Source organism: Podarcis melisellensis (assembly GCF_964234715.1).
Source record: "Podarcis melisellensis genome assembly, chromosome: 6".
Classification (NCBI taxonomy): domain Eukaryota; kingdom Metazoa; phylum Chordata; class Lepidosauria; order Squamata; family Lacertidae; genus Podarcis; species Podarcis melisellensis.
Window position 1 is genome coordinate 51,702,020 of NC_138538.1, and position 20,902 is coordinate 51,722,921.

The 20,902-nt window shown below is 44.0% G+C and overlaps 1 protein-coding gene across 3 annotated transcripts in view; it reads right to left on the reverse strand.

The window, feature by feature from the left end:
* The window catches only part of LOC309371366 (phosphatidylinositol 3-kinase regulatory subunit gamma), a 244,109-nt gene that overhangs the window by 158,575 nt on the left and 64,632 nt on the right, over positions 1 to 20,902 (reverse strand). For 2 of the 3 annotated variants that reach the window (XM_081913946.1, XM_081913944.1), the window contains exon 5: positions 20,577 to 20,708. The exons of the other annotated variant lie outside the window; for it this stretch is intronic. In XM_081913946.1, coding sequence (XP_081770072.1) covers positions 20,577 to 20,708 — 132 coding nt within the window. The remainder of the gene's footprint in view (positions 1 to 20,576; positions 20,709 to 20,902) is intronic. 3 annotated transcript variants of the gene reach the window in all.

Sequence of the window (20,902 nt, forward strand, 5' to 3'; positions counted from 1 at the left end):
GGAGATAGCTTTTATATACAGGTAAAAATTCAAGACAGGTAACTTCTGTCTTCACTCACAATCTCAACTCTCCATTCCTGTTTCCATATTGCACACAGGTTTTGCTTCCACAGCTCCCTGCTGGCATTTTCCTGGAGAAACCTCTAGAATGCAGAGTCCATCCTGGCTGAACAGCATCTGGCTAGTTTATTTCAGGTTTAGGAGGACCTTGCTCATTGTTGACGTTTGCCATGGGAAAGTTCCAGTTTTATTTGAACACATACATATTGGGATAAGTGCTATCAGACAGTGGGTTGGATCGTGAGTTTGCTACAGCTGGCATCACTTGAGTGTAAAAATACTCAGGATACATATGCCGGTGGAAAGGTAGTGGTGAGGAAAGCAATTCCCCTTCCTCCTGCAGCCCCCAATCTTGTTTTGGAATACCCCCCCAGCCCACCATAGCAGATTTTCAGGGGGCATAGACAGCTGCAGGGGGAGGGGGAATTGATGAAAAATTGCCTCTTCTACTATTCTGCCAGTTGGAGCCTTTCAAGTAGTGGAAAGCAAAATGCCAATCCAACCCAATATATACACATACTTAAAACCCAGTAGGTTGTGAGGCAGCTACATGTCCCGACCCTCTGCCTCCTGGTGCAGCAGTCGTGAGCACTCAGGTTGCAGGTGCGACAGTGGCTCAGCAAAAGTCAGCCAGGGGGTAGGGAGGTAGATTATGCCATTAATTCTCATATGTCAAGGGTGATTGGAGTACCTACATCCTGACTTATTCACTCCTATTGTAATCTGAAAAGCCGCCCTAGTGCACACACTTCTTGCGTTGATGTACTTAGTAGTGTGTGCTAATATACAAGGAGTGCATATTTTGCACTCTTATGGTATTTCCCTTTGGGAAACATCAAACCTGAAGGAAAAACAAACAAGAAAGCAAACCAAGTCCTACCTCTCAAAATCAGGAAATGGCCTTAGAAACTGAAAGCTGATTGCATTCTTTTTATGGCTTTCTGTTTGGTTTAGGAATATCCAGCACATTTAGCTACCATTATGTTTTCAAGATTACGTGCACAAACCTACAGACTAGAAATTATGCCAACCGATTGATGTATTTTGCTTACCAATCAATATTTTATTGGTAGATGTTGTTGCAAAGAGCAGATACATACTACTCTTTTAGTCATTAATCAGTTTGTGATATAGCCTTTGGTGGATTTCCACACATATGAGCTAGTTAATCTAAATACGTGTCATTCGTTTTGGCCTTACAAGATTCCTAGATATCCTTTTAGTAGTTTCTATCTTGCCGGAGCAGCAGTTGGCTCCTCCATCCTTGCCCTGTTGTAATCATGGGAACAGCCAAATAAAATAGCAGACGGAAGTCTCTTCTCCTGGGACCCACAGACGCGACAAAGTCTAGAGACAACGAAATGGGGAAACATCCAAGTTTGTCCCTGGAGTGGAACAGATGGCACTTCTTTGGTCTTCCCTGGGAACTTCTAAACAGACCTTGCAAGGTTTTAGGACGCAAATACAGTGATACCTCAGGTTAAGTACTTAATTCGTTCCGGAGGTCCTTTCTTAACCTGAAACTATTCTTAACCTGAAGCACCACTTTAGCTAATGGGGCCTCCTGCTGCTGCCGCGCCACCGGAGCATGATTTCTGTTCTCATCCTGAAGCAAAGTTCTTAACCTGAGGTACTATTTCTGGGTTAACGGAGTCTGTAACCTGAAGCGTATGTAACCTAAAGCGTATGTACCCGGAGGTACCACTGTATGTAAAAGACGGGTGGTAGATACATTGACAGACAGGCAACCAGAATCTTCTCATATGGCCTCAGGTAATTGAATCTATAGAATAAACTAAAGTGGCTTTAAATTCCACCAAAACAGACTTTTAAAAACTGTTTTGCTCTGAGAGCAATGGCCTCTGTGAACTGTAACAGTTCTTTTTGCAGTTGTTACTTCTTGGTATGAAGCTATAATGTAGTACTACATCTTGTGCTCTCTTTTGCACATACTATTTCTCTCTCACACACCTACACCTGGCTATTTGTGTAATGACCAAAATGTCATTCTTGATCTAAAGCAGGCATAGCCACCTTCTGTGTCCTGGGGTGGGGTACTGTCATTCCATCCAGTGGCCCAGGACTGGGAATCCTACTTTGCTGCACAACATGACCCTTTGCTAGTGCTAGTGGTTCTATAATAAAAGACATGCCAGCTAGCAGGGGGGAAACCCAACTTTTATGGCGTTGTGGAGCCCAGATGCACAGGCATGATGAGGATAATATTATATACAAAACCCAAAGAGATGTAGAAGTGAAATGAGAAACATCTGTATCTCACAACATTGTAAACATATGCATTCTCCAAGCAAAACGATGGGTGAAATATTTATCGCAAGCTTGATTAAAATTTGCTGAGGCTGCTAGGGGCCAGATACAGTTGCTTAGCAAGCTGGATCTAGTCCCTGCACTGCCAGCTGGCGACTCCTGCTTTAAAGCGTTGAAGATCAGCTTTTTCCTTGGCAACCTCTGTCATCTTGAACAAGTCGCAGGTTGTAGCTCTCATCCTATCCTGCCTTGCAAGGTGTGTGAAGAAGAAGAAGAAGAGTTTGGATTTGATATCCCGCTTTATCACTACCCGAAGGAGTCTCAAAATGGCTAACAATCTCCTTTCCCTTCCTCCCCCACAACAGACACTCTGTGAGGTGAGTGGGGCTGAGAGACTTCAGAGAAGTGTGACTAGCCCAAGGTCACCCAGCAGCTGCATGTGAAGGAGTGGAGACACGAACCCGGTTCCCCAGATTACGAATCTACTGCTCTTAACCACTACACCACACTGGCTCTCCATAGAACCTCTCATAGAATCATAGAGATGGAAGGGGCCATGAGGGTCATCTAAGCCAATAACATATATTGTGGTAAGCATTTGATCAGAGAAGAGAAATGGTCCTGGAGACATAAATTTCATCTCTTTTTGTGAGATTATCTATTTGCTCAGTGGACTTGGCATACCGTGTGTTCAAGAACATAATATTAAACACAGAAATAAGTCCCACTAATTTCAATGGGACTTCCTCCCTGTTCAAGATTCCAGCCCAAAGCTTGTAGTCTGTCTACTAATGTGGATGGTTATTGAGAACAACACCACTTTTGAGATAGGAAACTCTTTCTTTCTATGGGGTCTCTTCAGATGGGCCTTGGCACAAATTTGTCAAATTTCTTCCAGCCCTCTGAATGTAGTCTGTATGCTACTCTCATTAGGTTGCTGGCACCTGTTCCTTAAAAAAAAAAAAGAGCTGATACTGAGAAAGTTTACTCAGCAACCACTGGCTCTACCACATCTGCAACATGAACGGCTGATGATAATAATTAGCGAGCAGGATTTGATGGTGTGGTGCTGCAGCTCGTTAACGAGGCTGCTGGGATGTGAAATGGGCTGGGCTATGCATCGCTAATGAGGCAGTGGGGAAAGACTTCTGACCCAAGAGCCCATCAAACAAGACTGTTGGGAGAGGGTGGGAGGCAACAGAACTACAGGAAACAGAGCTGCAATTAAGAGCAGGCAGACAAAGAGAGAATCAAATCAAAGACAAATGTGGTTAGGGGCTGGGGAGTGCACTGGCTCCAGCCTCAGAAAATCTGGGTTATTATAGCTCCCTAAATGCCTATGGGGGAGGATGAAGGGTATATCTGCAATGTGGTGTGGTGAAGGCTTGGAACCATATTGGGGACCAACAAAGGACCCCTTCCTCCCCCCACAGCTTAGCTCTTTGCTAATAAAATGGTAGTCACTGCCAATCTTGGATGTCGCATCTTTTCTCAGCTTAAATTAAAAGGCAGATATGCAAACTTCCCTTGAACCAGCATATCCGTACTAGAGCTTTTGTACAAAACGATTCAATGTGTAATAAATTGAAGCTGCATTGTCTTCTCTATGTACACTTTTTTCTCTTCATAGCATAAATCACTCTTATTGTTCATGTGGTGGTATGCCAAGGTACAGGTTTGTTATGCTTTTGAGCCAGCAAAAAGATGTGCATGATGCTTCCCTCTGGTGGATATGAACAGACTTGCTCCAGTTTGTGTCACTGCCCTTCAGCTTCTGGTATGACAAACAATAACTCAAGGTGCCACCAGTAGTGAATGTAGAGCCTGCCTGGACTTCTATATAGGAGTCTTTAACACTTCAGCTAAACTTACTGACTTAGCAGAACTCCTTCCAACAGCTCATCTCAGTAGTAGCAAATTAGCCAACCCCTAGCTGGAGACGGCACTAGAAGCTTAACATGACTAAGTCAAGAAAGTCAAATCATGTCGCACTGCCCACTGGTTGGTGGCACCACAGAAGGTGAAGTGTTGCCATAACCTTTGCATGGCCTAACACTTTGCATGGAAACTCGGTGCCCACCATTTTGATGCAGGTTGCATTACAAATCTTTTAAGTGTCCTGAGCTCCTGTGAGGAATTTCCCAAATTACTCGACAGGCTGCCCAGATTGGCATCAGGTTCTATGCTTCCTGGAATTTCCAACCCAAATGTGAACCAGCTTGCTACCCTGCAGGAGAATCTTGCCCTGGCAGAGATGCATAATAACATTCATGCTTTCCATTGCTCTGATGGACGTTTCACAAGCCCAGCCTTATGTATTCTTATAAGATATTGCTTGGCTACTGTCCAGTGAGTGGGGGTTGGGAACTGAGAAGATCCTTTTGCTCAATCCTGAAGGATTTTCTGTGCTAAAATCCTTCATGCCTTTGTGCCTGTGTGGCTCAGATTTCAAATTCAGATTGGTTAAGCCTCCTTTCTGATGCTTGCTTGAGGAAAACGTTCCTGTTCCTCATTTTTTTACTTGGGATAATGCACATTTGCCATGGAACTTGGCTTTGGGGAATGGACTCTTCCAACTCAAGCAGTTATGTAGCTGCCCTCAACTGGGCAGAGAACATTTTAGAAACAACTTATTTTCTGTTATGTTTATGATATATGTTTCTGTGATTTGATTTCCTGATGCTGTAATTAATCTATGTTTGTCTACTGTATTAATATGGCTAAAGATCTGAACACCCCTATGTGCCAAATACTCTGCTGTTCTACACCCTCCTGATAATCAGATATTCTGGTTTTATATAAGGAATTGAGACATTTCTCAAATGGCTAGAAGGTTGAAAGAAACTGTGGAGGTAGCAGATGATTGAGGTTTGGGGAATTTAAAAATCTGAAACAGAGAATCTACTGTGGGCACAAATTTAAGAGGTTATAAAAACACACGACTTGAGTCTGGGTCTCCCACAGGAAGCAGAGGCTGAGGGAGGCTATATACACATTACCGGCCTAAAATGCAGCTAGGTTGGCTGGAAGCTGGCTTGGGGAAAACCACAGTATTTCATAAGACGCAACAGAATAGTTATGTGTACACTGGTTCCCAAACCAGTGGTGGGAGCATACTGTAAGCTGAGCAAATGGAAGCATATACAGAACCAGAGAGTGATCTGCCTAAAGCTACCATGTTAAATTTGATCCAGAGATTCAAATTAAACAGCAACATTAGATTGGTCTTCTTGTCTCACCTGATTTTGTCACACTAAGAGGATTATGGGTTGAGGTGTGAATACGTGAACCTGAACTATCTGTAATTCTCATCTCTAACCAGCACCCCTGGTTGCGTAGGGAACTAGAGTCAGATCAATATGCTTCAGACTAGTGGTGCTGGTTTGTTAATAATCCGTCCGCAGAAGAGTTGAAACTTGCTCTCAAGACTTTTACAACAAATGTTGCTAGTGGCATGGCCATCTGGCAATTTATTTTTAAAATTATTAATGCTGTAGTAAACAATAACATATAAATAGCATGAAACATGTTAACATATAAATAGCATGAAACATGTTAACCACAGTCTTAACATAGTGGCTGCATGGCAGGTATACATAAGGGCTAATCTTCAATAAAACCAAAAATCACATTTTCCCCCCAAATAAAGTTATATTGAATAGGAATATGATTGCTTTGGTCTGCTCTGTTCATATAAAAATGAAATCTTGCCACACTGCAAAACAACCATTTTGTTATTTATATTTAATTAGAAGAATTTCATTTATAAGAAGATAGACTGACAAAAGGGGGGGGGGCGAGTGAGAAAAAAGTGAGGGGGTAAAAAAAGGTGTAGGAAATACGTTATAATACAATAAGTATAAACAGATTTGATATTCCTTGCAATATGGTCAACTGGTGCGTCAGCTTTTCAGATACTGCAATAACGAGAGGTTTTTTTATCCCTAACACCTATAGTAAGACTAGTCAGATCTTCTCACGTAGCAAGCAGCATAAATAATATCAATCCTTCTGAGAGGATTTCAGAATATCCCTGGCAGTCATCAGGAGATGGCACAGACACGAGTCCCTCTCAATTTTATTTTTGGTAAGAATGCTTATCTATTTAATGACTACGTCCCAAAACTTTGCCAACACTGGGTACTTCCACCAAATGTGCCAGTAAGTGCTTCTTTCCTGACAATTTTTCCATTACACTCCATTGATGTTTTTGTTTTATTTTTGTATATGAGCTGGGGTCATGAGCATGTAATACCAGCTGCGGACCAGTTTTAGGATTTCCCCCCATAAAACTGGCTGAAACAGAAGTAAAAAGCTTGGTTTGGTTCTAATTTCCCCCCTAGCAACTTGCCCATACAGCTTTTAATCCTGAGGAGGGAGGTAAACCTGTATCTTGCAAGACTGCATAATCTTTGACACCAGAGAGGGAAAGCAGACCTTCCAAGTGTCCCTATTTTCCAGATTTATGGAAGCCATCTGATTTGATCCCAGAATGTACTGTTTTTCCTTAGGACATTGCTATTTTCATCAGAGAAATGGGAAGGTTGTGCTACTGCAATATTTCAGACACACTTTGCCTCTTGTGCCCCAAGGACTGAAAATCCTGCCGGCATTCCATATAGGAATATGCAGATAGCTACTGGGGGGACGTGGGTGGCGCTGTGGTTTAAACCTCAGCGCCTAGGGCTTGCCAATCGCATGGTCAGTGGTTCGAATCCCCGCCCAGGGTGAGCTCCCATCTTTCGGTCCCAGCTTCTGCCCACCTAGCAGTTTGAAAGCACCCCTAAGTGCAAGTAGATAAATAGGTACCGCTTTATAGCGGGAAGGTAAACGGCGTTTCCGTGTGCTGCGCTGGTGCCGGCTTGCCAGAGCAGCTTTGTCACGCTGGCCACGTGACCCGAAAGTGTCTCCGGACAGCGCTGGCCCCCGGCCTCTTAAGTGAGATGGGTGCACAACCCTAGAGTCGGACACGACTGGCCCGTACGGGCAGGGGTACCTTTACCTTTACCTTATACTGAGCCAGACAATTGGCTCATCAAGCCCAGCATTGTCTATTGAGACTTGCAGCAGATCTCCAAGATCTCAGACATGGGGCCTTTTCATCACCAGCTGAACTTATCATTTCAGCTGGGTGTGCCAGGCATTGTTGAACCCAGTACATTTTGCATGCAGATTGAAAAGGCTATTCCACCTTCGGCCGCCTATGTAATTTGCTTTGCCAAAATATTGCTCTCGATTGGACTCTTACAGCATATTCAGAGGCTTATTGGTTTTTGCTCTAAAACTCTTAGCAAGATCTGGTGTCATCTGTGATAACTGACGAAGAGAACAGAACTTCTATAGGATTTATTCAAGAGCGTGTGCATTACTCCAGCACTACTGCTTCAAGGTGATGTGTTGGGATGGGCAACCTGAAATTATCTCCCGTTGCACTTATTATACTGGAAAGGAATGGTGGAAGACGCTCTTTTATGGCAACGTTTTTGTGAACCAACAGTCCAGGAGCAGTGGGTTCATGATCCATGCTGTAAAAAATCTCGAATCTCCCGCTCCTTCTTTCGCTTTGTTAACCCTCCCCCTCCAGTGAGAACAGCTAGGAAAGCAAATCCCGTTAAGGTTTTGTTAAGCTATATAAGCCCTTGTGTGTGGATGTCGTGACCAGGGCAAGAGCAGCCTTTGCCACCCCTGCCATCCTGCCCCAGTTTGTGGTCTACACCATGCTGGGTAGTAATTAAACTCAGCAAAGCTGTTTCAATGAAATAAATAAATTCCAGCAGCACTCACAGGCAGCTCTCCTAAACGCCAGGGTAAAGCTAAGATCTGCTCAGCCACATTTCCCCAGCAAATAGGATCGAGACAAATCCACTTAGCAGCCGAGAAAGCAAAGCCTTCGGGCTGGCTTGGGTTTGTGTTGCCGTTGCAGCTATGCATTGCTCTGCACACACAGACCCTCCAGTACTGGCAAAGGCTCCTTTGATGTCTCACTGCCGCCGCCCCCCCTCCCCAGCTCTTCATTAGAGCATTAGCAACACTCTGTGTGTCTGACCTTTCCTCTAGCAAAGGATTCAAGGAGCTCATTTGATTTAAAGGGGCGAAGAAAAAGAAGCCCTAGCAACAAAGAACATTCCACCGTAGCACCTTTACGGTGCAGCATCTACCATTGTGGACAAGCATGCTGAGAGTTGCCAGCTGTCTCTTGATTTTTTTTTTTTTAACTTTTCAAAATGTCCCTTGCTGCAAAATGCTCACGACCTGGAGAGGAGGGGTGGGGGAGCACAGAGAAGGCATCTGAATCATACGTTCCCTGGAGGCAGCTTGCAGGGATGGGGATCCATTAATGCCTTAAATAAAATACAATACGCAAAGTAAATTAAAATCTCAAATTCAGGCTCCAAAGACGTACATGTGCCATTCAACTTAATACATCTCTTTTCTGTTCTACTAGTGTGCGACATGAAATTTTGATTGTTGTTGTTTGTTTCAGCGTTTGGAAGGGGAGACTGCTATTGTGTTGAGAACATCCTACAGAATATGCCCGTAATAAAACACCAGTCTGAAGGGGGAACTCAGGTCAAAATATCACAAGAATGCAGAATTCTTAGTTCAAAAAAACAGAGAAAAAGACTGAAATATTATGAGATTGCTGGTGGCATAGCAATACATAAAACTTATTGGTGGAAACATGATTCCTTCAAAAACACGACTGTTTAAACTAGCCACCACCATGTTTAACTCAGTATTTTACTGCAATTTTGGTGCTTTCTTTTTTAGATTTCAGCACCGATGTCTATTTTCAGCACTATTTTCAGACTTTGATTTTGATGAGCATCTAAAGAAAGGGAGTTGCACAGGTGTGAGACAGGTAGCCACCAGAAACACCATCCTAGGTGCAATCAGTGTTTGTGTTGATTTGGCATCTTGATAACATATATTTCTTCACGCAAGAGGCAGATGGCTTTGAAAGAGGACTGGACAGATCCGCGGAGGATAAGGCTGCTAGCTGGGTGGCCCAAGACATTTTGGCACCTGAGGCAAACCACAAAATGGCATCTCCTCCACCAGGGAATGTGGGATGAGTGAAGAGCTAACTCAGGAACAAGGCAGGTGTATCAAATCAGTCTTACCTGATGGTTGAGGTGGGAATCAAAGGCCGAGGGGGGGGGAATGGGTCCACTCTAAATCACACCAGTTGAGTGCAGAACCCAGGAGACCCCAGAGGGCAGCCCCCACATTTCCTTGCTAGAAGTGGGAGGAGAACAAGCAGTGTCTCCTATTCCCCAAGAGGCCAGCACTTGAGGGCTGCTAAGGAAAAGGTAGACCCAGCTTCCAAGGAATGTGCTGCAGTTGTTGCTGCCACTATGGCAAGAGCTGCAGTGGGCAATGCATTCCTTGGTGGCTGGATCTGCTGCCCCGTGGATCCTGCTACTTGCCTTGGTTGCCTCAACTTGCCTTGTGGGTGGGTCAACCCTGGCTGCTAGCCCTGATGGCTATGCTGTGACTCCCAGAGGCAGTAATTCTTCTGAATACCAGTTGCCAGAAACTGTGGGAGGGCAGAGGGCTCTTGTGCTCTGGTTGGCCCCTATGAGGAGAAGTTGTTGCTGGACAGTGGGTCCATTGACCTGATACAGCAGGCACTTCTTCTGAACTTATGGAAAGGAACTTGCAAATGCTAAGACTCCTAGCATTCATTGGTGTGACTTCTGCAGCTGTGTGTTAAGGCATTGCTCTTTGGAACAGGGGTCCTAAGTTCTAGTTCCTTTTCCCTCCCAAATTACGGTTGCTGGCAGAAAAGCCAAAATCCCACCTCCTATTTCCTATTCCATTGCTTGTCCCCACTGAGTTACCTAGGCTCTCTTGTGCCCTTAGCAAGGAGATGTATCAGCGCGCGCGCACACGTCCCTTCTGTCCTTGACAAGGAGATGTTGGCCACCCAGGGCAGCAGAGAAGTGGCCCAGGGAGCACACTGATAGACTCTTAGCCACTCTGAGCCAGAGTGGAAAGAGGCACAATTTTTGTGCGCCCAACCCCTCTTGGGCCTGCTTCAAAGACATGCTTTAGCTTAAGGTGGTGTTGGAGCTGTATCTCATACTTAGCAGTTGTTCTCATATTTCAGGCTTGGGGATGAAATGAAGAAGAGTGAAAAGGACAAAAAGGGGGAAAAAGAGGAGTGTGCCCACACGGGTAAGAACATTAAATATGCCTCTGCCTGTCAGGGCACAGTGGGAGTGTTTCACAGAGTTCTCTCTAGCAAACATACAGGAAAATCATGTGCCTATCTAGCAAACATTGAATTTTTGGTTTGACTGCCCTTGAATATTCCACACCCTTGGCAGGGGCCAACCTGGATTTACCTGCTCCTGGATTTACCAGCCATATTTCAAAGCTGTTTGCTTTGCCCTTGCAACATGGCACCACACCATCCCTCTCCCTTACTACCTTTGCACAGACACCCAGTGCAAAAGTGTTGTGTGCAGTAGCCTAAGCTACATCTGTGCAGATTCCTTGCTACTACAGCAGGACTCCAACCTTTCTCCCGGGTCAACTACGGGTTCTACATACAAATCCTCCTGCCCATGACCAGGCACACGACTGTTCCCAACAGCCTGACTATGTCATGTGTGGTGGAGGGGGCGTTGGGTGAATTCTCTGACATCATCCTGACCTTCTGGCCATAGCCACATGCTGGCTGGGTGGTGCCTTGCTTGCACGGCCAATATGGTGAAATTAAAGCAGCGAATGCTACTGCAATTGGTGGGTGGCAGCAGAGTTGCCAGGGAGATAGTGAGAGTAACTGTCGGTTTTGCTACGTGAGTTTTTGTTTCTCCTGTCCTCGTGGTTTTGATTTTTTGCTGCTGGGAGAGCAGGTCAAATGAGCGGACAGGAGAGGGTTAATGGAGTTGGAAGCGCTGCTTGAAACTTCTTTAATAGTCAGTGGCAAAGTTGTCACATTTTTAAATTTTTTTTTGTAAGGAAAATTACAGGTAAACGGCCCAAAATGACAAAGAAGCAGCTGGAGATTCCTCCGGAAGGTGAGAGCTATCTTGGCAAAAAGCGTACAGCTTCTCTCCCTCTGCACCCCCACTCCCAGCTAAGGATGATGTAAGCAAGATCAGTGTCTGTGAGAGAAACAAAGACTGCAGTTTTGAAGAGGTCTGAGAAAGAGGCAAGAGGGCTAGATTTGAGCCCTGGTTTTCAAAGCTGTCTCTCTCTGGAGTTCTGATTTGGGACTGTGGATTGTGCTGCTGGAGTGTTTGCTACTATCTAAAATCAATGTGGCATATTTGTAAATAAATATTACAAAACACCACCCCATAAATCTCCAGTGATCTTTTCATCCGAAGGAAACCAAACCTGTGTGTAGGTACTGTACTGTAAGTAAGTACTGTGCCCCCTGAAATTGGGGGAAAGTGGGGGTGCATGTAACAATATACTGTTATGCTCGTCCTACCCCAATTCTCTGAGGCTGAGAACACCAGGGGTGCTGTGTGCACTCAGGCTCTGTTTCCTCAGGAACTAGAGACTTCAGGAGTTCTGTAGCATTTGCACTGATTTACAAACAAACAAGATGATGATAGGTGGATGTTCACAGCATGAGAGACCCCAACAGGTGCCCCTAAATTCACTGTTTGCCATCAAATTCCTGCCAGCGCCATCACAATTTCCTACAGAGAGCAGCTCAGCCCTCTGCTGTTCGTTCCTCAGGATCCACTTGGTCTAACTCCAGAGCTGCAGATTTTGTATGCACGCACTCTCTCTCTCTCTCACACACACACCCTGGCCAGGAAAAGGACAAAGGGGTGAGTCATCTTCCCATCTTTCTGGCCCATACACAAATGTAGCAGACAAGCCGCAGGCAAAGATCTTGCAAAACCAGTTCCTTATACTGTTAATCTTGGATCTTTTACAGCCAGAGCCACTAGTTTGGAAGGGATCCTGTGAGGACATTTAGACCAACCCCGTAACAATACTTCACTGGTGCGGTGCCAATACAGTGGATGCCTGGAGGTGCGGGGTGTGTGTGTGTGTCATAGGATTGATCTAAAATCAGAAGCAGAAAAGTGATGGTCCCCAACCACTTTCCTCAGAGGTTTTTTTTTTAACAATGGAAAGGCATTATTCATAAAATCTGGGTATTTGGCCAGATGTTCTGCGGTCTTTCTAGGTCAGTTCCAAACCATTCTTTCTCAACTTTTATTTGTGGTTAAAAGTATAAGCACCAAAGCTTTTTCAGATTTTGCAAGGAAGACACTCTTCCAATTCCTCCCACTGGGGCTTGTACAGATAAGGGTCATTGTTTACAGAAACATTAATATGCCCTGCGTGCTAAAATGATGTCTGCGTCCTGCTTGCATGTTTCCAATTTTGTGCAATCACATGGCTGCACAAACACCAATTATTGCTAGCTGAGATACACTAGTACTGAACTGCTTCCTTATTTTACCGTATTTTATCTGATTACAGCAAATAGGAAAAGGCTCGATGGCCTAGCTTCGTTCTGCCCCTGGGGACAGCAGTTGTATAATAGCTGTTTGGCTCAGGAAACATGTTTGCAGGTGAATGTGAAATATTTCCTCACCAATGAAAATGGCGGCAGCTGCCAGCGAGGTACACTGGGCCATGCCTTGTATCCTAGATGCAAGTCATTTAAGGAAAAATCAGCACCTTGAATTTAGGTCAAAATATCAGGATTGTTGTGATATGGTTTCTGTGGTCAAAAGCAGCTATTTATTTATTTAGAAATTTCATAAACCAACTGATTAAGGAAAAAAACTATCCAGGTGGTGCAGAGAGAGAAAAATATATGGCTAAAACCAATAAAAAAGTAAGGATGCATAAATTCATCATCACTGAAAACAAAGATAAAATAAATAACCCTTTGAACCACTTGTGATCTATTGAATCTCCAACTGTTATCAAGGGCAGCCCCACATGCAAGGCACAACGCTAGCCAGGCCAAGCGATTACCCAAGCATGCAAGGCAGCAGCCAAGTCCCGAGTCTCTGTGGCAGAAGATTAAAAAGACCAGTTTAATTTCAAATTCTCTCCCGAAAGGACACTTTTAAATGCCTCGGCTGGAAACACTTGTTTGACTCCCCTTTCTGCTGGCGCTGGCGTCCTTCCTGCGTTCCAAAAAGAACAGAGATCAGAGCCACCGTGGAATTTTAGGAACTCTTTGGCTGAGAGGTGTGGGGAGAGCAAGAAGGGGCAGGGGGAGATGGCTCTGCTTTGAAGTAATTTAATGAGCAAGGCCAACTAATTGCTTTCTAATTAAGTCCTTTTTTTCCTTTTCCTTTTTTGCTTGGGCAGAAGACACCCTTTGATTTCCTTTGGAGTAAGTAATGTGGGAGCAGAGATACACAATCCCAGTGCTGCACTCCCTTCAAGGGCAGGTCCAGGATGAAATGTAAAAAAATAATGGAGCAATTGACTCTGGAAAAGTTTGGGGCAGGGAAAAGACATATTTCCAATGTGTATTGGGTGGGTTCTGGTGGAATAAAGCACGGCCCATGCTAATGTGGGAGGTCGAGGGAAGCTGACACCAGACATTTAAGTGCAGAAGGCCAAAACAATGCATTAATCAAAAGCGATTGTGTAACCATGGCTAAAACAGGCATAGGGCAAAATATGTTGATCTGGCTAAAAAGGGACTGCACAAATTTGCAGACCTGCATAACGTACGGTGCACATGCTGTTCCTGGACTATTTGTGGCCCGCCAGGGGAATTCCAGATACTCAGTATTTGCAGTATTTTCTCACCTCATTGTGAGAACATCGCTGTGAGCCAACAAAGTCTATGAAAAGCAGGAATAAGGCTGGGAGGCTACTTGAAACACTATGTCCATGTTGCTCTCCGCCTCCTGGGTACCAGATTTTCCAGTCTCCTGCAATCAGCCACGCTGCACAACCTGCCTACATTTAAGACCTGCTGAAGGCCAAATTAGGTAATAAATTAGTTCCATATTTCTACCCTGACAGGTACTGTTTGTTTCTTAACACAAATTGCCAGCTATCCCATTCTAGAAAGGCCAGACCAAATGACATGTGCCAAGGCAAGTCATGTGTGCTGAAACATATAGAACTGCCCCAATTACACAGAAATAAGTGGGGATCTGAGCAGGGCCATCCTTACTACTGTATTAGGTGGAATGAGGCAATCACCTCAGGTACCAAATTCTGGGAAGCAGCATCCCCTTCTATTAGAAGATGAAGCTTTCTGTGCCACACAGAGGGTCCCGCAGCCTTGCTACCTTCAGGAATCTTGGGGGATGTCATCCTAGTGCCAGTGCTGAAGTAACATTCAACGGTCAGACAAGTCAACTTCTGCATGTGGAATTGGGTGGGTGGCCGCCATCTTGTCCTTTGCATTAGTCTGGCCCTGGGTTTGACTAGCAGAAGGTGTGCATGGATGAGAAACACAGAACCTTCTCCCTGCCTGTCACTTAATTCACCTTGTTTCTCTTGTTTTCTTCACTAAAATTCTGATATTAGAACTTTTGCAGGTGAGGGATTGTGGAGAATCAAGTTGCATGTGGAGGGCAGGGCAAGTTGCATGTGGAGGGCAGGGTTCAGTGCTGTCTCATCCACTTGCCCCCTTTTTTGCTATTCAAATTGTACCCAACCTTTCTTTCCGCATGACTGGAGCAATTCCATGCTTGGATCACATGGAACTGCCATCACAGTGTCTAGTTTGGCCCTCAGGAGCTGTGTTAGGAACTCTCATGAGAGAGCTGTGGATCACCCTGCCATAAACAACTTCCACTCCTGGGAAAGAAGTTTTGGTTACTTTTCCAGACCACAGTGGTTGGGCTCAGCCCTAGGCTAAAGGGTGAAACAATAGCCTATGGTGCCAGCTATTCCAACAGAAGGGAAATCCCTGACTTGTGTGCACTTCTTGTGTTACTCAAATTGGCTGAGCCAAAGAAGGGAGAGGGGGAGGGAAAAGAATAACCCAAAGCTTGTCTGAGTTCAGTCTGGCCTCCAGTACTCCCATTGTGAAAGCTTCACTTGAGACATGCCATGGCATGAAGCTCTCAATTCTCCAGAATTACCAAAGAAAAGAACCCCATAGTTCTATGGAAGTTTCACAACTTCTCTGCGTCAAGTGGGTTGGGGGGGGTAGGGAGAAGCGCATGACTGCGTAAGATAACAAGAACAAAAAATAAAATAAAATCTATAGCTAATCAACTTTGCTATCTTCCCTTTTAGAGAAATAACAGAACAGCAGCTCTGTCGTGGTGAAGTGCAGAAGCTTCTGTTCAGCATGTGGTCAAAAGGATGGCAGTACTTGGCTGACCATGCACTTCAGGGTTGGCTCCACATTTGAGAGGCTCTTAGGGAGTGAACTCTGGTAGTCACCCTCCTTTGTTGGTAGACCCCTTTAGGTTTTCCTGGAGGCAGCAGGCGGCAGTGCTCTGGGAAGACCTACAACCAGAAGTTCGGCCCCTGCTCTCCAGTTAACATGGCAAACCCACAGTCTTCTCGGGTTGGCTAAAGAAACCAGGGGTTCCAACTATAGGCAGATTTGTTTGCTGGCTTGAATCACTGCCAGCTCTTCTTTCAGGAAACAAAAGTGGTACCACGTTGCAAATGCTTCACACACCATTTCCCTGTGCTCATTTGCTTTCATCTGACTGGATCTTTAATGGATATTAGGAAGGAATAGTTTTTCATCTTCCTTGGGAAGAGGCTGGAGCCTTGTTATTACAATAATTAAGACAATTTTAGCAGGAAAATTCTGGACAAGGAAAAAAATTGTATCCAAATGTTGGCTTAGGTGCATATAAATACATTTGGGTGTTGGAACCAGATTTTTAAAAGAATGTATTTTGGCTGGACCCAGCTGAAAGGATTCTGCCTTTGAAAGACCTTGGGAATGCAGGAGGAAAACTGCAGCTTTCAGTGGTATGGAACAAATTGTAACCATGTAAGCCAGTCCTACTGCTGGTCTGTGAAGTGATGTTCTTCTCTCTCTCCTTCCACACAGGAATCGTGCATTGGATTGGTGGTGCTCCACAAAGGAACAGAATGAGGCTGCTGAGATTAAGAAAGTTTGGTGGGAGGGGAGAGGGAGATGGGGAAAAATAATAATAATAATAATCCAGGACTGAATTTTTGTGTAACAGACCTGGAAACTCAGTTCTGGAACTGAAAGCAAATTTATGGGCTGAGCATATGCCTGAAACCTGCAACAGCAAGAGCACTAAACTCTTGCAACAGCTTCACATCACTAGATGTGTATTTGTCTTGACTCGGAGACACATATTGCAACTTGGAAAATAATCTGAGTTCAGTACTCTGCATGCATGCAGTTGTAGGGTTCCAGTTGGAATTTTCCTCCACATTGCTGTAAGAACTTTAAGGAACTCTGATTAGACACAGGCTGTGTACACACCATACATTTAAAGCACCCCCCCCCAATAATCATGGGAAATGTAGATTGTTATGAGTGCTGGGAACTGTAACTGTGTGGTGGGCAAACTACAGTTAGCAGAATTATTGTGGTAGTGGGGTGGGGTGGGGTTTTTTTAAATATATGGTATGTATTCAGTTGATAATTTATTACCAACCATAGTCAGCACAAGGTGTGAAGCTGAAGTGACATCGTCCATTTCTGACAACATCACTGACCCAAGATGTTGGCCTTAGCTTCTACCTTCTCAGCTTAATGGAGCTTGAGTCAACATGCCTACGCTCTGGCAGAGTTTTTCCAAAATAACTAACATATAAGGTAAACCTTTAAAATGGCTGTGCACTTGTGGTGAAGAACAAAGATGATATATGTCAAATTTGATTCTAATCTGTTGGCAGTAGTAATGATCACAAAATTACAACGGGCTGGAAGTGATACCCATTTGCCCGTAACTGGTTCAGGGCAAGGAAATGATCCAAAATAAGCAATCTGTAGGCAAAAAGCAGGCGTCTGCATGCTTACCAGATTCTGGATCCATTCCTGTTGATTGCAAATGGATGCTGGCATAGCGCTCATGCTGTATTTCTGCATCCAGCACTTAGTATCATAAACAGAGTTCCTGTTTGCTGGATCAGGACCACAGGCCCAGCACTGAGTAAAAGTTCTTGGCTCTGTCAGTTTTGACCAGCAGCAGTCACCTGTTTAGAAAATGGAAGGAATCCAGGCTCGCCCCCCCCCCCCAACAGGTGAATTGCTCTGACAAAAGTTACAGCAGCAACCTTCTTTGGTTTGGTGGGTTCATACATGTAGATTTTAATACAGAGCAGTGTGAGCTAGAACTGTCTATATCAATGCTTGATGGACAATACAGATGCATTTTTAGGAGATGGTTACCAGCAATGCATACAAAGTAAGTGGCAAACTGTCTCTTCTCATCATATTTTATGTGGGGATGTCATTAATCATACTGGGTCTAAGTTCCCGCTTTGTAAATTGGAGAATTATTTTTGGCATCTCTCAGGAGGCAGAACACATAAGATAGATGAAGACAAGGGTGCTTAAGAGTCTTGCTGCTTATAGGTCTACAGTAATAGAAAGTATCATTAAGCATTATTATTAGCTATTATTTTTATAGCATTCTTTTAAAAACGCATGCATTTTACAGGGGCTTTGGAATCAAGTAGCTGAGATTCTTCTGCTGATCACTGAAAAGTCAAAGTCTCCTCTTCTGAGTTCTGCTTCTTTTAACTTTCACAGTTTCAAGTATTTGGCCTGATGCTTCCAACAAATAATTCCAGTAAAATCTAAATCTAAACACAGAAACTTATTTATATATAGGGCCAAGGAGAAGAAGAAGAGGAGGAGGAAGAGGAGGAGAATAAAAAAAACACCCCGCAAGAACTAAGAGGGGCTTCCAACTTGTCAAACTAAAAAAGGCCCCAGAGATTTTTCTATGCCCATATAAAGCCAAAAAAGGACTCGTTTGCAGTTAAAACCCTACCAGGCAGCTCAGCCAAAAAATTACAATAACACTTTCTTTCTAGGCCAGTATCACAGGGACTTGGCAGCCACTTGGGCTTCTGGCCTGCAGTAACATACACGGTTTGAGCTTATATCCTTTTCAGTGCTTGAGGCAGCAGCACCATGTCTCCTGGTGTGTCCGGACTACTAAGAATAGGAAGAATGTGAACTGGAATTTGGACAGGGCTCTTTACAGTTTCCAGTCTCCTTCTTAATTTCTCCCAACGCTATAAACTCCTGGCTGTCTCCAGCACAACAACACTGATGTTCAGCTGGCCGTTGGCTGTCGCCACCACCACTTATCAACATGCTCATGCACTAAGTTGGAGCACCCACCACGTACACAGGCAAGTTGAAAAACACAACACTGGTCTGAAGCCAACAACTGCACAGCCCCGCACCCAGCACAGAAGCTTCAGGCAGGGGAGTTACATTTAATAAATTGATTTTGCCTTTATTGGTTCTTTGTAGCACAGGAATTCTATTAAACTCGAATGGAACTGGAACGAGAGACATGCCTAGCCTCCACCTCGTTACTTTACTTTTGCCATCTCATTTCTTTGAAAGGGCAGGGATGATGCAATAAATGGAAACCGAATCAGGGCAGGAAAGTGTGGCGCAAATCTAAATAATAGGTAAATCAGCCGTCAAAGCTTGCCAAGACCACCTCCTTTGTTCTTAGAACACACGCAAAAAGTTATCTAATCCACACCTGAAGGGAGATATTTGGCACATTTTAAAAGAAATAATTGTCAATAGCATCTAGTGCATTGGGACATGCTGCTTTTCCTGGTGGCGAAGGAAAATAAAGGGAATTTATGCACTGCCTCCTACAATGGAAAGCTCAGCACTTTCTTCTGCAGGGGGGAAATAAATACCTTGCTGGGAGTTTGACCAGAGAAATGGCCGGAGGAGAAGTGGTGGAACAGCCCTCCTTCTCCTGCCATTATTCTGCTTAAACCTGCAACTTCCCAAGTTTGTTTTTCCCCTGCTTCTTTTTCTTTTACAAAGGTGGAAGAAGGATACATGTAACAGCATGTCCCAACTAGTTTGGACCTTAAGGTAAGCTCCTCCATATACTAACCCACAACCACATCTCACGCATTAACCCTTGCTGTTCAGAATATATTTCCCTATGAGTAGACGAGAGGTGGACCTACCCAGGCAACCTGATAAACAGAACAACAAAACATTCTAGGAACAAAACCTAGGAATCTGCCTTATACCAAGCCAGACCATCTAGCTCAGTGTTGTCTGCATTGAGGGATAGCGGCTCTCCAGGATTCCAGGCAGGGCTTTCTTTCAACCCTACCTAGAGATGCTGGGGACATGCAGCTTGCAATGCAGATGCTCTGTCACTGAGCTATAACTGTTTAAGAAGTGAGCCAAGCTATGTGCTGGAAGGAAGGGCAATCCTTATTCCGCCCCCTCCACCCCCAAGAAAAACACAGCATTCCTACTACTGAATCTGTTAAAGCCCCTCCCCATCTCATTTCATTAACAGCACGAACTCTGTACAGGACAGGCCTAGATCTCACTTTGATTTATCTGCCAAATCCACATTATCAGTTGGCTTGGGATGGGATGACTTTAATACAAGTCAGCATTAGAGTTGCACATTTTAACTGGCAGATCAATCAACTTAAGCTTTAGTTGATTGATCAGAGGGAGCTAACTTTAACTGGTGGTTCTGAAAACTAAAGCTCTTTGGTTTTTTTTTATGTTCCTTTTGTTTTGGTGTTTTATTGCAATTATGGGTTTAAAAACATTAAGACTGTATTTCCTTCTTAACAATGAGTGTTGATTTTTGTTTATTAGATTGTAAATTATCTTATGCCGTATTACATCAAGTAGATTGTAATTTATCTTACATTACATTAAGTAAAATATATCTATACTGTGTTTTATGCAGTTTTATTTAAATGCAACTGATTAATTAATAAGCTAATCCATTAAAAGGCAGGTGATCAATAAATTAAAACACCTTCATCAAACCACGTCCTTACTGCAGCCAGAGACTAAAAACCACTAGTGAGAGTGTTGCTGCCTCAATCACAACAGCCCTCACTGATCCATGAATACAAGAGCACAACAGGCTTCCACACATTAATTCAAATTATCGCAGCAATTTTTAAAGAGAGAAACGTGTAAAGTTATAACACTACTATCCAACTGCAGCCCCTTTGAAAATAAAATAGGATTGAGTCTGATGCATCTAGTCAGGCAGCTTTTCCTTGATTTCCTGAAAAGTGTGACACAACAGAACTCTGGAATATGAAGCTTTTAAAATGGTAGAAAGGAAATAGCAGGCATTTACCTTGAACTATGTAAAGTAATTCACTGTAAGTTGCTGGGTGAATCACGGGGCAAGGGAGCTCCTGAAGGTAGTGCCTGAGCATTTCACCTAATGTCTGCCCATCAAACTGGTCCAGATCAACAGATCCCAAGTCTGGAAGAAGAAAAGCAGGGGAGGTTATCCTACAACTGGGAGTAGGGAGGAAATTGAGTTGTTTGTACAGAAGGAACCTAGCTTTGGATTGCAAATCCTGATGTTGGAGAACAACATGAACCGTATACCAAGAATGCCTTTTTCTGCATTCATTTTGAGTTTACTCATCAAGAGCTTCTGTACTGGGCTGCTTC